Source organism: Mauremys mutica, chromosome 21 (assembly GCF_020497125.1).
Source record: "Mauremys mutica isolate MM-2020 ecotype Southern chromosome 21, ASM2049712v1, whole genome shotgun sequence".
NCBI classification, from domain to species: domain Eukaryota; kingdom Metazoa; phylum Chordata; order Testudines; family Geoemydidae; genus Mauremys; species Mauremys mutica.
Genome location: NC_059092.1, coordinates 1947382 through 1964843, shown reverse-complemented (window position 1 = coordinate 1964843; position 17462 = coordinate 1947382). Strand labels below are relative to the sequence as shown.

The window sequence follows — 17462 nt, the reverse complement described above, 5'->3', positions numbered from 1 at the left end:
TCAAAGGAACAAGTTCACAAAAAGTAGCACATTTCATTCTAGTAACATTTGCATTCCTTCAATTATTCAGCAATTTGAAGAAGATCTCATGGAGTTTAATTTCAGCTAAAGACAGTAACCAGAATAATGCAAAGGTCTGAAGCAAAAGCATGAGTGCAACTCTCTGCAAGCAAACCAGATAGGATTTTTGCAGCCCGTTAAGATAAAATTTACCCAATTCTCCCCTCTCATACACTACTTTTCACCAGTGTAACACCACTGCAGTCAGTGCTGAAAATCTTACAGTTCATTCTTTAAGCCATACAGTCCTCTACCCTCTCTAAACCTGGGCAAGTTAAATCTGCAGTATTGCATCTTCAAGAGGCAAATGCATGACTGCAGGATGTCTCGCTACCAGATACTTGAATGTGAGTGTCTGGAATTATATAAAGCCTCTAGGTTTAGGGACTGGGAAATAAATTCTTCATGAATTGCCTTTTCTTTCTGATGGAGAGGATCACTGAACTGAACGCTGTACAGCTGGCCAGACTATAAACACTTCATGCCCCACAGAAATGGAGTCAAGTATCGGGGGGTAGCCGTGTTAGTCTGTATCCACAAAAAGAACACGGAGCCCAGTGGCACCTTAAAGACTAAGATTTATTTGGGCATAAGCTTTCGTGGGTAAAAAACCCTCACTTCTTCAGATGCAACTGAAGAAGTGACATTTTTTACCCACGAAAGCTTATGCCCAAATAAATCTTAGTCGTTAAGGTGCCACTGGGCTCCGTGCTCTTTTTGTGCAGAAAGGGAGTGTGTCTATTAGTTTTTGTTGTTCAGACTTTCTAGCTCTGACTTTAGAAAAGCCATAGCACCCAGGAATTGGCACAGGTGGCTCCCCTGTAATAGCAGTGACTCTGTCTTTCCATTCTATGCATCCGAAGAAGAGAGCTGTAGCTCACGAATGCTCGTGCTAAAATAAATGTGTTAGTCTTTAAGGTGCCACAAGTACTCCTGTTCTTTTTCCCCTAGAGGGCACTCTGCATGGCACAGACAAGGAAATGCCTGGCCGATCACATGCTGGTGAAATTCCATTTAGAAAAGAGATTCGCTCTAGATTTAAGGGTAAGATATGATCAGCCCCTCAGATCATTTCACTTAATTTTATAATAAAGTTCATTTGCCATCACTAGCCTGCAGCTTTTCAAACGTTTATTACAGCATTTATATTTCCATCGTGATATTCTGACACCTGCAAGAAATTAGGATGGATGAGATGCTGAGAGCTCCGCTGACCTCGGAGGATTGCTAGTGCAGAACTACAGCACGTCCTCACTTGGGAACCTCCTTTCATTTGCTGCTGGAGGATTTCCCTTCAAGCCCAATAAAGTTTATCGGTAAGTACATGCAGTGAGGTAACTGACGCACTACAGAGACACACCTTGTGGGAACTGAAATCCCTGCAGGCACCAGACACTCTGTCCAAAAGCATACAAGCACTATATGATTCATACTGGTTCTAGTAAACCTGGGCCCAACTCCTACAAGATTCCTTGCTGTACCCAGTTCCAGCGGGAGCAGGGCTGATCGAAACCAGCCCAAGATTACAGCATACTCCAGTCACACACCCCCACCTCCAAAATCCCCCCTGGATTGGGACTGGGGGTTGTGGTGCCAAAACCAGCTCCATGCAGTCTGACAGAACCCTCATGGCAGGGAACGCGCAGGAGGCCAGATCTGGCAGCGTATTGCGTATTATGAGGTGCAGTGTCACAAACCCGGCTGCGGCTGACAGCCAGTGCGCCGGGTCCTTTTCAGGAAATGCAGACTCTGCACATGGCTCGTTTTGTGGTGCCTGCCCGAGGCCCGAACCTCAATGAGCGAGGCTGGCTCTGAATGAATCCAGGCAAGGTGAAAGTGATGTTGTGTGTCCCAGGACACCAGGCGAGTTTCATTCAATGTCCAACCACCCCTGTAGGTCCCCTGCTACAAGCTGCTGTATAGTAAGTTACCAGGTGAGACATGCGTTTCACTGCTTCCGTTTTTTTGTCTTTCAGATAAACAAAGACTATACGGACCCTACAGAAACCAGCCCAGAAATACCATACAGGGCCCCTTACAAATGTATGTGATAACAGTGAAAAACTGAGACCCTCAAACCTGCCAATATACAGCTTCCACTCAAAGAAAGCATTAGAGAGCAGTAGCTATCAGGAAGTAAAGCTTCTTCCAAGCAGCACATTAAAAGTGTATACAACAGGCAATACAGGTGTGTAAAATATATAAACACTACTCTGCCAGCTAAGTTATAATTAGCCAACAAAATGCTAGAGTACAGGAGGAGATCTACACGGAATAAAATATTAAATCAAGAAATAACTCCAAGTCAGCAGTGCTGCATTATGTGTCAGCAAAGAACCGTGGATCAGGAGAGCTAAAAATAGACAGGAAGGCTGAAGCAGAATTGACAGTAGCGAATGGGGGAAGGGGGTGCATCAGCATCAACATACAGACATGGATGAGCTACAGCTCAGGAGGTTCCAGGGGGACAGATTCCTCGCTTCATTCAGACATTCAAATCCCTACATAAGTTTTTACAATTAACAAGGAAGGAAAGTGAATGAAGCCGAATTCAGATTCGCAAAATGTGAAACAAATTTATATTTAAATCTATTAATTTTGAAGGTTGGCAAGACAGATGCTTGCTTAGGAAACTCTTATTTATGCTTATATTTTTCTGCTGAATAATTGAAGGAAAGAGGTCTTGTTGGACAACAAAACCCTAAAGACAGCACATAGAAAGCTGAAGTCTAAGATATTTGGTATTTAATGAACAAGAAATGAGAAGCTTGTAACCTTGAAGCAACGAGCTGAACATTTGTTTTTAGAAGAGACATGTATGGTAGTGCTGTTTAAAGGCTTTGTATTAGTTAAGTGTTTACTAAAGACAAACCTCCCCACAGCATTTCAAGTGAAAGGAACAGCTATAGACACTTTAAATCCCTTTGTGCTGCGGCAGCGATCGGGCCAAGGAGCTCTCGCACCTCTGGAGTCATCCAGATCACAACAGGAAAAATCAAACATGTTGCAAAGGTATTTTGGGCCTTGCTCCCCAGAATTAGGGTTAGGAGCCATATCATCATTGTACCTGCGTGTTTGTACCAGAGATGATCTGGTATCTATCAATGAGATGCAGGAGCACAGATGCAGGAATTAAGGTACAGGTGAGGTTTCCCCAAACTGCCTTTGCTGTCCCGTGACTCCGAGGGGGGATTTGCCCACTCTAGTATTTATAAAGCAGTCAGTGACAACCAGGAGAGAACATGGGAATGGAAGAATGCAGGATAAGAAGTGCAACATGTGGAAGTGATATGGCCAGTGATGTCCTGAACTCACTCAGTTACTGCTCCCCAAAGAAAAGCAGCAGTGATGCTACTGGCTCACTCCCGATTCTCCCCCTCTGGACCAGCTGAATCACTCAGAGCACTGCGGACAATTGCTCACTTGCCCTGTAAGGGCAGCACTCTCTGCCTGGGTAGCTATGGCTGTTTTAAATAACAGTAGAATACAATGGTGTAACTGCATTAACAGATCGGACAGACGTGGACAGTGATCCAGGCTAAATGAAACTGTCACAGCAGGGCAGAAATGCAACACGGGACAGCAAGCAGACGACAGCAGCCAGAGTTCGGCAAGTTCACATGCCAGCAAGTAACTCGCATTCATATACCTAAGGCAGTGGTAACATTTAGGGCGTAGGACTGGGGTGGGCAAACTGTTTGGCCCTCGGGCCACATCTGGGTCTGGAAATTGTATGGCAGGCCATGAATGCTCACGGAATTGGGGTTGGGGTGTGCGAAGGGGCGAGGGCTCTGGCTGGGGGTGTGGACTCGGGGGTGGGGATGAGGGGTTGGGGGTGCAGGAGGGTGCTCCAGGCTGGGACCGAGGGTTTCGGAGCGCAGGAGGAGGTCAGGGGTGCAGGCTCCGGGCGGCGCTTACCTCAAGCAGCTCCTGGAAGCAGCAGCATGTTTCCCCTCCGGCTCCTATGCGGAGGCACAGCCAGGCAGCTGTGTGCTGCCCCGTTGGCGGGTGCCACCCCTGCAGCTCCCATTGGCTGCGGTTCCTGGCCAATGGAAGCTGCAGGGGCGATGCTTGGGGCAGGGGCAGCGGCAGCATGTGGAGCCCCCTGGCTGCCCCTACGCATAGGAGCCGGAGAAGGATGTGCCGCTGCTACTGTGAGCCCTGCGGAGCCACAGCATGCATGGAGTGGGGAAAGCCCCAGAGCCCGCTCACCAGTGGGAGCTCGAGGGCAGGATTAAAATGTCTGATGGGCTGGATGAGACCAGCGGGCTGTAGTTTGCCCACCCCTGCTGTTGGGAGAGGAGTCTGTGAATAGCCCCTTTCTTACCTTGCTGCCTGGGGGCTCCAGAAGCTGCCCATCTGTGCGGGGTGGGAGTGGGTGACTACCTCGATTTGGTTGTGAGTGAGATCCCCTTAAAGGTGGATCAAAACACACTGCAGACTCAGCGTTGGAGAACTGCACAACCTTGGCGTGGCTCCTCTTGGCATAGGTCTCAAGGCAGGACAGTTGCCTTTTGCCTCCCCAGGCATCCAAACTGTGATAGTGAGGCAGCCTGCTGGGACATTTTTCTAGTGTGCTCCTTGGTTTCCTAGCAATCACTGCGGCTACGCAGGCCAGTCAGCCAAAGCTGAGTAAATGGCTCCAAATGTGGTCAGATTCTATCGCTGATCTCCTGCGTTATTCTGTGGTAAAATTACAGGCTTAAGATGAGATGCCAGAAAGGGCCTGTGGGCTTTTGACCAGACCTGCTCAGTCCAGCACAAATACAAGTCTGACCAGAATAGCTAAGAACAAGAAATATACAGGAAACATGAAGCCTAATGGCCAGGCAGGCCCCATCCTCTCTAGCACCATGACTCCCTTGAAAATTGGCTCATTCCAGGGATTCTAGCTTCAGCACAGGAAGAGCCCAAATCACCCTTTTCAGGGCAATGGGGGTGACCAGAAAGCACTTGGTAGTTCATTCTGTTGAAGGGAGCGAGACCTTACAATGAGTAATTATTCCTGTGCTGCTCCACAACCCAGAGCTTCACATTACGCAGCACAAAGGTTGAGCTTTTAAATGAAGAATTCTTACCACCAGCTGTGGAACAGGTACGGGCTTCCCCTCCTTGCTCAGGGATACATAGGTAAAGAATGCACTGACAGCGCGATATCTTTCTTTAGGCTCATCAACAAAAGGATCAGCATCAACAAAGACCTCGATCTCCATGGATTTATTGCTCGTGAAGGTCATGCGTCCAGAAATAGTAATGACACAACCTGCAAAACACAGATGGCTTGGTTAATCAGTGGCTCCTACAGTGGCAGCAGGAAACAGTAGCCATCCATTACTGAGACTGTTAAAGCACTACACTGCTAAATGGGCTAACAGGCTGGGTTAGGCACAACTGAAAGGCTAGATTGATTTTTTGTTACCTAACAAAAAAGCAACGACAAGTCTTGGAACGTTTCTTTCCAAGCGTGGATGTTATTTTTGTTTCCCTCTCTCTCGTTGTGGGAATTTCCACACTCCATGACGGCACTAGCCAGCTGAGAGGAGTAACTGATGCTCATCTAGCCAGGCAAACCCAGTCTCTATCTGGAATGCCTGCAAACAAATGCCAGTCAATCTAGAGTACCGTATCCTTTATAAGGAGTCAGCAGTACGAACACCTTTCACAACAGGCTCTCACTGCACACCGAGCACCCATGTGAGCTAAGAGATGGAGATTTCTCCCACCACTGAAATGCATCCATCTCTCAGGCAGAACATGGCTGCTGCTCACACAAGAGCAACGCAATACCAGTTTAGGACAGGAAACGAGGAATATAATTTACAATGGGAAGCTCAGGGGGGATTTAGGGAAGCAAGATATTTGGAATTTGGTCATATCAGGGCAAGTCCACTATTCTTACTAGAAGTGCCATAAGAGCCACAAAGGACCACAAGAGATCAGGACTTGGTTTTGTATCTTCTCTGTAATACAGCATTGCTTCCCATCACCATGCTGGGGCGACGGCTCGGGGAAGAGTAGCACCAACCCAATCCCCAACACACCTTCCTGGAGCACCCAGCCAGGCAGCGCACTGCTCGGAACAGACCCCACGAAGCCTGTGAGATCAGACTGGATCAAGGCACAGGAGGTATGGAGTATGGCTGGAGGTGTCCCCACACTGACACCAGAGCAGAACAAACATTAGCTACATAATGACGTTTGTTTAAATCTGCCCCTAACGTGCTGACCTGAAATGTAACTATTAATGCTAGGCACAGAGACACGAGGTGAAGTCCAGCTCCCCAGAGTTCAGGCCTAGAACTCAGGTGTTCCTGGTTCCCAGTCCTGAGCTCAATCCATTAGACCACCCACACTGCGCTGAATACAGCGCTCAAAGAGGAGATACAGGGTTTGTATACCAGGACTATGGATGGACTCCCCTACACACTTTAGGCCATGACTGACTTTCTCAAGCAATGGAGCATGCACAATATGGCAGCTTTCGGGGGCACAGCCCCATGGAGAGGCCTAAAGTCCTTCTACCCCATCGCCCCGAGAAAGCGTTCTGTTCAGAACACACACTTCCCACATTAAAGTGTATCTTCAGGAACTTCCCTAATGTAGAGCAAAACGGAACAGGCAGAGTCTGTGGCAGACTCGGGAGATCTACTAACACATGAGTCAGTACTAAAGGGTCGCAGCTGACAGGTCTTTCAGAAAAGTTCCAGTTCACCACAGAATCTGAACATGGAGTGCTGCAGTGAGTCCCTCTGTTCAGTCTCCCACTGAGCCTACTACTCATTCGTGTTGGCTTGGCCAAATGCAAATGCACTTCACATTTTAATAATTCAACTTTTTTTTTTGAAGTGTGATTCCACTTTTATTTCAGTACAAAAATACCTTCTCTGCACCCACCTTAAGTAGAAGAACCAATGCAGAGCATGACTAGCAATTTAGGAGACAAATAGTTAAGATAGGAGATGTGTAGAAAATCATCTACAGATAAATTCACCTAATGAGTTTTGATATTTAAAAGAAAAACAGCAGGCTCCCCATGCTAATCTTTGCCATTATCTATCATTTGAAACCTACTTCATAAGTAGAAATGGATTCCAATATATTTCACTTATAATGGAAAGCAAATACGGTCAAACTCCACAATGGAGATAATCACATTTTCTCAGAACTGTTCCAGAGCAGCAGAATACATACCAGACTGCAGTAATACAACTGAAATAGCTCTCGGTGCTAATTTGGCTGCATGATAAACATACTGCAGGTCAGTTGTATTAGAATCTCTTTCTGGACTATGGGGCTCCTGTCTTAGCTTCTTTGTTTTCCTGGACTCCATTACATCCTGTTACTATAACATTTCTGTGCACATCTTGAGACCAAATGAAGGTAGGACCTGCCATATTAGAGCAGGCCATGGTCCATAATATCCAGGATCCCACCACCGGCCACAGCCAGTAGCTGATGCCTCAGAGGAAGCCAAAGTCCAAACTGAACATGCGTTGTGCTTCACATGGGGGATCAAGACAACTGACACATCCCATGGGGAAAGAATGGCTGCACTGTGGTACATGGCACTGTTCCCTCTTCCTTGGGTTCTGAGGTTTGGAGAAGGACAGAGTGCCTTCAGGGTAAACCTAATCAGAAAGGGGAAACACCACAAGGATGGGCCCCAGAGTCTTCAGCCACGTGCCCCTTACCTAAAGGGAGAGACGTCATCTTGCCTAAATCAAACGATTGCCAGGTATAAAGCCCAATGGAACCGCACTGCAGAGCTTACAGCACCACAGTAACACCAGGGAACAGGGACAATGTTTTGGGCACGTATGGCCCGTTCCCTGTGCGTTGTGCCATGAAAGGGGAGGCACAAATTGCCACCTCATTTCTACCCTGCTAAGGTGCTTTGGGGATTGCCAACTCATTTAGGTGTTCATGAAATGCTTATTGAGCCTAGAATGGTGAACTCTCCACTGCTGTCACTGAGTTAATTCACCGCCAGCATGAAGAATCATACACACTGACATGCCGAAAGGATATTTCGCTTTCAATACATGTCACTAACAATGGTCTCATTTAGGGATGTATACTCACTGCATTCTTGGTAGGATGTTACAGAAATCCCCCAACAGACAAATCACAGATATATAGGGGGAACTTTGCTTTTTCAAAGGGCCAATCACACCAAAATGTTTGACACCAAACAAGTCCTGACGACGGCTAACCAAACCTTCACGGGGAGATACAATCCCATGAGTAGATTTATTGTAATATTTGCTGCTTAAATGACCTTGGGCCTATAGGAAAGATTTTTCTCTGTGAATAAGGGATATGGTAAAGTTACATGTGTCTGGAGCTGCTGGATTAACATCAACATCTAATACAAATAATCAACTGCCAAACATTTCAAGACTGCCTGTATTCCTTAACCAAGACTGCAAATAGTTGTAGGAGATCATGCATGTTAACACCTTGAAACCACGCACCAGACTACACAATAAAGCACCATAAGTATGTTATTTTGATGGAAATCTGGAACTCCTCCAAAATAGTTACTATAGAAGATAGTAAACTATTTCAAAGGCATTCAAGAATGAATATGATCTCACTTCGGATTTGAACAAAGGAAACCTACAAAGCCATGGAATTAAGTCCTTACTTCCTGAAGGAAACATATCACAGACCTCACCATCTTCCACTCCAAGTGCAAGGCACACTTCAACTGTCCTTCAGCATGAGCACAGAACAACATGTGCACGACATATTTACCAGGTCAGAGCCCTACCAGTACAAAACACTCCACCACACATAACTTCCCCAGGGGGAGAATTGTAAGAGAAAGCAAACCACCCGTAACAGAGGGCAATCATGTTGCTTGATGAGCTCCTGGAGGCTCATTGATGAGGTGGCTATAGACCCCAAATGGAACAGAATTATGCTGTCAGCAGTAGCAGCTGCACCAAGTCACACCTGGAAAAGGAGCAGCAGCTGAAACTGTGAAGGCTGCTTCTCTTCCAAATGACACAATTGGAAAAATATTGATGGCATATCACCAGGTATAAGTGCAAAGAAAAGAGTGTAGCTTGTGTCTCTAGCTGGTACAGTCAATCTTTGTGCAACATGCATATTATGTGCATGAGGGGATCTTTTATATTTCAAATGAAAAAACTCTGCTTGAGCCACAGGGAAAAAACTTCATAATTTTCAATGAAGTCCTAATTAAAAGCAGACTACAGTGGAAAAACATGTTGAATCTTGCACTGAAAGAACTGGACCCAAGTTGGTCTCATGTGAAGCTTGTCAATGTAGTCATTACTTGAAAAATCATTACAGTGTAAACTCTGTCAGTGGCAGAGCTGCCTCTCGAAGTTAATGTAATTTTAAACTCAGCTGTGAAAGCTGTCACCTCTAGTGAATCCCCGCCGGTTAAGTGTCATTCTAGCACAAACAGGTCTCAGGAAGAAGGGGCAGAAACTAGCCATCTCTTTTTCCTTACTCTCACTCAGGGAGACAGTCTCTCTCATGCTCACACATACAGAACAGCAGCACCGTTAATCAACCAAGCAATGCAAGCTCCATCCTAGACAGACAGACAGTTGGATAAAGAGGTGAAGAATGGAGAGTATGAACCCGGCAGCATCTCTCCCCCTTTTAGTTTGCTCGATCTCTTTACACACCAATAGCCACCAGGACTCTAGGCTCAGTAGTATCCAGTTCTAAGGTCTCTCCACAAGACAGTCTCCAAAGGTAGCTGTGCAAACAAACCCTTCATTTTTGGTTCTCCAGCTAAATCTAACCTGTGTGTCCTGCTTTAACCTTCCCACCCATCTGGTTTTTTCACTGCTTTAGGATTCCTTTGCAGCACTGCAAGCAGCATTACTACTGAGACTGGAACAAGGAGTCCAAACAATGGATAATTCACAGTCCCACCGAATGCAGACAAGCCTTCTTGGGAACCCAGCCTCTCCCAAATGCTCCGTTGTGAACCGTTAGCCAACATTCTCCATTTGTGACACTGGAATCATTTTCACAGCTGACAAGTCAAACACAGGACTGTGACCTCAGGTGGGGAATAAGCAGGAGCTGAACCTCTCAAAGCACTGAAAAATCATATGCTCCTGCAAATGGGCCTACTAAGGAAAAAAACAGGGAAGAAACAAAGCAGGCACTGTAGGAGGTAGAGACCCCTTCTGAACAGGATTTTTTAAGACTCCTCTGTGATGTTAATAATCTGGGATTTTATTGCTCTTACTGGAAAGCTTCTCTGCCTTCATTTTATTTATTTCATTATTTTTTATTACTCTGCACACTTTGCTCCTCCTTCAGCAAATCCCCTGCCTGTGCCAGGCTGCCCTAAATATTGCATGAGTGAGTGACTCAGATGTGCGAGCCGTTTGACCAAAGCTTTTCAACTTGTGAAGAATATAGGATAATAAATTAAGCTGTCTCTCCCTGAGCGCCCAGACTAATGGGCATTCCAGATAAGGCCCAGCCAGAACTGCCTGGATCCTGCACGAATCCAGGTATCTGGAAAAGTGGGGTCTGCTACGGAGGACAGGAGAGGGAGCACACCATTGGAGGTGGCTATGGGTAACAGAAGGGGAATGCTCCGCCGGACAATACAAGACTAAAATATTAAAATAGTTTATTTACAGTTAAAAATCAAGCCCAGGCTCACAATATCAGCCAGCACTTCACGACTTCCTTCCTCAAGTCTCCAGAGCAAACTCCAGTGGCTCTTGGCATTTGTCACCTGCAGCCAGGTTGAAGGAGCATCAGTGTGAAATGTAGGATTTATATTTAAATAAGTTACAAGCACTTTCACTCCATGCATCTGAAGAAGTGAGCTTTTTACCCACAAAAATTTATGCCCAAATAAATCTGTTAGTTTTTAAGGTGCCACCAGACTCCTTGCTGTTTTTGTGGATACAGACAAACCCAGCTACCCCCAATACTAAGCAGTTTCTGGTACCTCACCAACCTGAATCTGCCTGCCTAGCCTGTGCTTTTACAATAGATTTCCTAGTTTTTAAGAGATGTTTCTCTCTCCTCTATTGATGGACGATGAGACTCATACAGGTAAAGGGAAACTACTGACCAGGGGAGACAGTGAAACTGGCTCCTCAAAGTGCTGCCAAATGCAGAGTAAACTGAAGAGAAATTTTTTTTCTTTAATCCCATCTATAGGAATCCTAGCTGTTAAGTGTAACAATAGTAGGTAAATAATTTGCAGAAAGAGGTGTGATTTCCTTTGGGGCTGTCCCTGTTATATATGACAATAGCTGGAATCTCTTGTAACGTTCTCACTGCAAACCTCTTTTGCTCCTGGACTGAAACAGAGATACTTGCTGGCACACATGATACAGACTAGACAAGGAACAGGTTTCTTGAAGGGAAGGATGCTCACTGTCAGCATGGGGAAATCATTTAATCTGATCCAATGTGCTTCTGAAATGTCAATAGTTGTTGCTGCCTTGTGTCTCCTACTGCACCCCCAAAAACACTGCACTGATTGGGCACATTTATTTCAAGACTGGGTTGGGTTCACTCAGTCCACCCAATCAGAGGATCAGACATGTTAGAGGAATCTCTAAGAGATTTTCACATAGGGTCGAAAACTCAGCTGGCATCAATCAGCATAGCTCCAGTAGACCCAACAGAGAACAGAGCTATGACCTATTATCCAGCCCTAACCTTAGAGTTAGTAAGCATAGGTGGTTATAGTTGTCACACCCTGGGAGCCAGGGGACTGGGTGCACATTCTAGCCATAGATTTTAGCTGCTTCAGTTCCACAAACTCTGTGCTCCGAGCTGCCATAATTTGCTAGTAGATGGAACCTGGTACTTAGACATTGCATGGTGCAGTGACAGAGATGACATCTTGGAGCTAAGGAGCCCACAACTGCCTGCAGTTAGAGGTGTCAAGACTCTTCCCTTGAGTGTTAGATCAACAAACTACCGATGTCAAAAACTCAACCCTGGCTCCTCTCACCAGCCACTCCTGCACAGGCAAAGTCTGGATAAAGAGATGGGCCACGCATCATGACCTGCAGGTCAAGGCCAAGCCCTCTCCGACCAACAGGGAACAACAGTCAGGGTCCTTCCAATGAGAATGCCATGAGCCTCTAGTCACAACAGCACAAAGAGAAAGCTGAGCTCTTCAACAACAGAGCCCAAACCCTGTATGCTTTATAGACCAAAGTCAACGCTGTGAGTGATTAATTACTGTTATTACAGTAGTGCCCACACTCAATAGGTGCAGCTTAGACAGAAGAGAGAGACAGCTCTCCAAAGAGCTTATCTCAAAAACCAAAACTCAGACAGAAGGTAAGGGAAAGGGATGGATCATTCCAACAGAGCAATCAGTACAGGGACAGGCACATGCCATGTTAGTTTCATGAAAAAAAGTTAAATGTCAGGCTCATTTCCTGGAAGCCAGCACTGTCTACATGAAGTGTTCCATACAGCTCAGCACTGAGCGAGCAAGTGGATATGTTCTGTAGTAGCCAAAGTTCGCAAAGTGGTCCTGACAGGTAGCCCCACGTACAGCATATTGCAGAAATCCAGACTGTACGTCAGAGAGAGCTGGACTGTGGTGGCAAAGTCCTCATCTCAGAGAAGTGACCCAACTTCCAGGCATGGAGAAACTATAAAGAGGCAGTTCAGGCCACTGCCACTACCTGCCATACCATATGAAACCAGGGTTTCAAGAGATGTACTGTTCCTATCAAATCCTCTAGACGGTTTCCCTAAATACCAACATCACGTCTATGATACAGAAGGTCAGAAGACAGGTTTTCCAGGTTCTCTGTAGCTCTTGGAGACTTCCACAGTGCCCAACAAAGATATACTAAGACAAATTCAATCCCGGTGTAAGTGGGAGCAAATCTATTAACATGAATGGTACTGCAGTGCCTCTTACAGCAGGTTTGAATTCAGCCAACTGCTTTTATTGACCTGGCGCCATTGCACGGCCACTGATGTTCTCCATTTTAAGCACTGGGCAGCAACATGTGAAGAGAAGGCAATTGCTATAGTTCTGAAGGTCTCTCTAACCAGATGGGGATGTCCCCTTTGGGAACTCCAGCTAGATTTTCCATGGAGCGACAGTATGCCAAAGGGATGAAGCAGCAAAAAGAGAGTAAAAAACATTAACTAGCCCTGACCCTGGCCTGATGTTGTACATTACAGACCTCTAACAGCTCACTATTTAGACTAGATATGCTTCAAGGAATTCTGTCCCAGGAGTTGGCTACGAAACAGAAAAGATGGTTACTCACCGTAGTAACTGTTGTTCTTCGAGATGTGTTGCTCCTATCCATTCCAGTCAGGTGTGCGCGCCGCGCGTGCACGGCATCTCGGAACTTTTTTACCCTAGCAACTCCGGCGGGCCGGCTGGGCGCCCCCTGGAGTGGCGCCGCTATGGCGCTGAATATATGCCCCAGCCGGCCCGTCCGCTCCTCAGTTCCTTCTTGCCGGCTACTCCGACAGTGGGGAAGGAGGGCGGGTCTGGAATGGATAGGAGCAACACATCTCGAAGAACAACAGTTACTACGGTGAGTAACCGTCTTTTCTTCGAGTGATTGCTACTATGCATTCCAGTCAGGTGATTCCCAAGCCTTACCTAGGCGGTGGGGTCGGAGTGAGACGTGGCGGAGTGTAATACCGCGGAGCCGAAGGCTGCGTCGTCTTGAGACTGTTGCACCAACGCGTAGTGGGAGGCGAAGGTGTGGACCGAAGACCAGGTGGCCGCTCGACAGATGTCCTGGATGGGGACATGGGCCAGGAAGGCGGCCGACGAGGCATGCGCTCTCGTGGAGTGAGCGGTGAGGCGGCATGGTGGCACACGAGCAAGCTCGTAGCAGGTCCGGATACACGCTGTGACCCAGGAGGAAATCCGTTGAGAGGATATCGGCTCGCCTTTCATGCGGTCAGCAACCGCTATGAACAGCTGGGGCGAGCGCCGGAAGGGCTTAGTCCGCTCGATGTAGAAAGCGAGCGCCCTGCGGACATCGAGGGTGTGCAGCTGTTGCTCTCGAGGCGAGGCGTGCGGCTTCGGGAAGAACACCGGGAGGAAGATCTCCTGGTTGAGGTGGAAGGCTGACACCACCTTTGGGAGGAAGGCCGGATGTGGTCGAAGCTGCACCTTGTCCCCATGGAAGACGGTGTATGGCGGACTAACCATCAGAGCGCGGAGCTCAGAGACTCGCCTCGCTGATGTAATGGCGACGAGGAAGGCTGTCTTCCAGGAGAGGTAGAGCAGGGAACACGTGGCTAAGGGCTCGAAAGGAGGACCCATCAGCTTGGTCAGCACGAGGTTCAAATCCCAGGTCGGGGCAGGATGCCGCACCGGCGGATACAAGCGGTCCAGGCCTTTAAGGAAGCGGGAAACCATCTGGTTAGAGAAGATGGACCGACCTTCCACGGATGGACGAAAGGCGGACACTGCTGCCAGGTGAACTCTCAAGGAGGAGACCGCAAGACCTTGCTCCTTAAGGTACCAGAGGTAGTCCAGGATGGTAGGGACAGGGACTACGAAGGGATTAAGGCCTCGCTGGTCACACCAGAGCACGAATCGCTTCCATTTCGCCAGATAGGTGGAGCGAGTGGAAGGCTTTCTGCTCTCTAGTAGGACTTGCTGAACTGCCGCGGAACAGTCCCTCTCTGCGTGGGTCAACCACTCGGGTACCAAGCTGTAAGATGGAGGGACTGTAGGCTCGGATGGCGGAGTCTGCCGAAGTCCTGAGTAATGAGGTCCGGCCACAACGGGAGGGGGATGGGATCCCGAACGGAGAGCTCGAGCAGCAGGGAGTACCAATGCTGCCTCGTCCAGGCCGGAGCTACGAGAATGACGGTGGCTCTGTCCCTCCGAAGCTTCTGTAATACTCGATGGACGAGCGGGAACGGAGGGAAGGCATAGAGGAGGTGATCCTTCCAGGAATACAGGAAGGCATCCGACAGGGAGCCCGGCACGTGACCCCGGAACGAGCAGAACAGGGGGCACTTTCTGTTCGCCTTGGATGCGAATAGGTCTACTTGGGGAAACCCCCACCTGCGGAAGATTGTGTGCACGACGTCGGGACGGAGATGCCACTCGTGGGAGAAGAAAGACCTGCTGAGATGGTCGGCCAGCGTGTTCTGTACTCCCGGAAGGACGCTTCTGCGTGACCCACTCCATTCACCTAGAAGTCCCACAGGAGCATCGCTTCCTTGCAGAGGAGGGAAGAGCGGGCTCCGCCCTGCTTGTTCACGTAGAACATTGCTGATGTATTGTCCGTGAACACTGTCACACAGCGGCCTTGCAGGTGGGTGCAGAAGGTGCGACAGGCCAGACAATGTCCGCGAGCTGCGAGCGATCCGATGTGCAGAGCGAGCTCCTGGGGCGACCACAGGCCTTGGGTGTGAAGATCGCCCAGGTGAGCCCCCCAACCGAGCGCTGAGGCATCCGTGGTCAGAGTGGCGGACGGGCGAGGAGGGTGGAATGGGACTCCCGTACAGACAGTCTCCGGGTCTAGCCACCAGTTGAGGGACTCGAGGGTTGGCCTGGAGACTGTGACCACATCGATGGGATCTCGATGTGGCCGGTACACCGACGCGAGCCAAGTCTGGAACGGGCGGAGGTGAAGCCGCGCGTACGCGGTGACGTACGTGCATGATGCCATGTGGCCCAGGAGGCGGAGGCAGGAGCGCACCGTCGTGGTTGGGAAGGAGACGAGGTCCTGGATGAGGGAGACCATCGTCTGATGACGAGATTGCGGTAGGCAAGTCCGGGCCAAGGAGGAGTCTAGGACTGCTCCGATAAACTCCACCCGCTGCGACGGGATCAAGGTGGACTTCTCGGTGTTGATGAGAAGACCGAGTCGTCGGAAGAGGGACAGTATGTCCGTCAACTGGCCCATCACCAGCTGCCGAGACTGCCCGCGAACCAGCCAGTCGTTGAGATACGGGTAGACATGTATCCGACGACGGCGGAGGGCTGCGGCAACCACCGCCATGCATTTGGTAAATACCCTCGGTGCGGTGGAGAGCCCGAACGGCAACACGGCGAATTGGTAGTGGGCGTTGTTGACCACAAACCGGAGGTAACGTCGATGGGGAGGATAGATTGCGACGTGGAAGTAGGCGTCCTTCATGTCGAGGGCGGCAAACCAGTCTCCCGGATCCAGAGAGGGAATGATGGTCCCCAGGGTGACCATGCGAAACTTGGGCTTGAGCAGGTACTTGTTCAGCTCGCGAAGGTCCAGGATAGGATGTAGTCCTCCTTTCGCTTTGGGGATGAGAAAATAACGGGAGTAGAATCCCCTGCCCCGCCTGTCTTGAGGCACTGTTTCTATGGCACCCACGCTCAGAGTCTGGACCTCTTGTAAGAGGACTTGCTCGTGAGAGGGGTCCCTGAAGAGGGGCAGGGAGGGTGGGTGGGAAGGCGGGGGCGAAACAAACTGAAGGCGGTATCCCGACTGGACTGTTTGAAGCACCCAGTTGTCCATTGTTACTTGGGACCACGCCGGAAAGAAATGGGAAAGGCGGTCGTAAAATAACGGGGAAGGATCCCTTAGGGAGAGTGATGGGCCGTCCTCGAGCGTCCCATCAAAAGGCCTGCTTGGCCCCCTGAGGGGCCTTGGAAGAGGCCTGGCCTTGGCTACGCCTATTGCCGGAAGGACGACGGCGGTTTGTAGCTGGTCGCTGGCTATTATACGGGCGGTAGCGCTGTTGGTTGAAGGACCGGGGGGGTTGCTGCCGGAAGGGCCTGCGCTGCGTTGCCGGCATGTGCATCCCGAGGGTGCGGATGGCAATGCGGCCGTCTTTCAGGGTCTGGATCCGGGAATCCGTCTTCTCGGAAAATAGACCCTGCGTGTCAAATGGCAGGTCCTGCAGTGTATATTGCACCTCCGGCGGCAGGGTGGAGGACTGCAGCCAGGCGATGCGCCGCATCGTCACGCCGGAGGCTAAGGTCCGAGCTCCGGAGTCCGCAGCGTCGAGGGCGGCCGTGATGGAGGACCTAGATGATCTCCTTCCCTCGTCTAACATCGCCGCGAACTCCTGGCGGGAGGCTGTTGGCAGGAGCTCTGTAAATTTCGCCAGGGACGCCATGATGTCGAAGACGTACCTGGCGAGGAGGTCCATCTGGTTGGCGATACGCATCTGTAGTCCGCCAGCGGAATAGACATTACGGCCTAACAGGTCCATACGTCGCGCGTCTTTCGACTTGGGCGCAGGGGCAGGTTGACCGTGCCTCTCCCTGTCGTTGACCGACTGCACGACCAACGAGTCCGGGGTCTGGTGAGTATATAGATACTCGTAGCCCGTGGGAGGGACAGAGTATTTGCGCTCAACCCCACGGGCCGTAGGAGGGATGGACGCAGGCGTCTGCCAGAGTGTGGTGGCATTCTTTTGAATCGTCCGCACGAATGGCA

General features: G+C 49.3%; 1 protein-coding gene across 3 annotated transcripts in view; it reads right to left on the bottom strand.

Moving 5' to 3' along the window:
• ACOT7 (acyl-CoA thioesterase 7) overlaps positions 1 to 17462 on the bottom strand; it is a 106441-nt gene that overhangs the window by 15520 nt on the left and 73459 nt on the right. For all 3 annotated transcript variants that reach the window (XM_044996539.1, XM_044996540.1, XM_044996541.1), the window contains one exon: positions 5139 to 5323. In XM_044996539.1, the coding sequence (XP_044852474.1) occupies positions 5139 to 5323 (185 nt within the window). The remainder of the gene's footprint in view (positions 1 to 5138; positions 5324 to 17462) is intronic.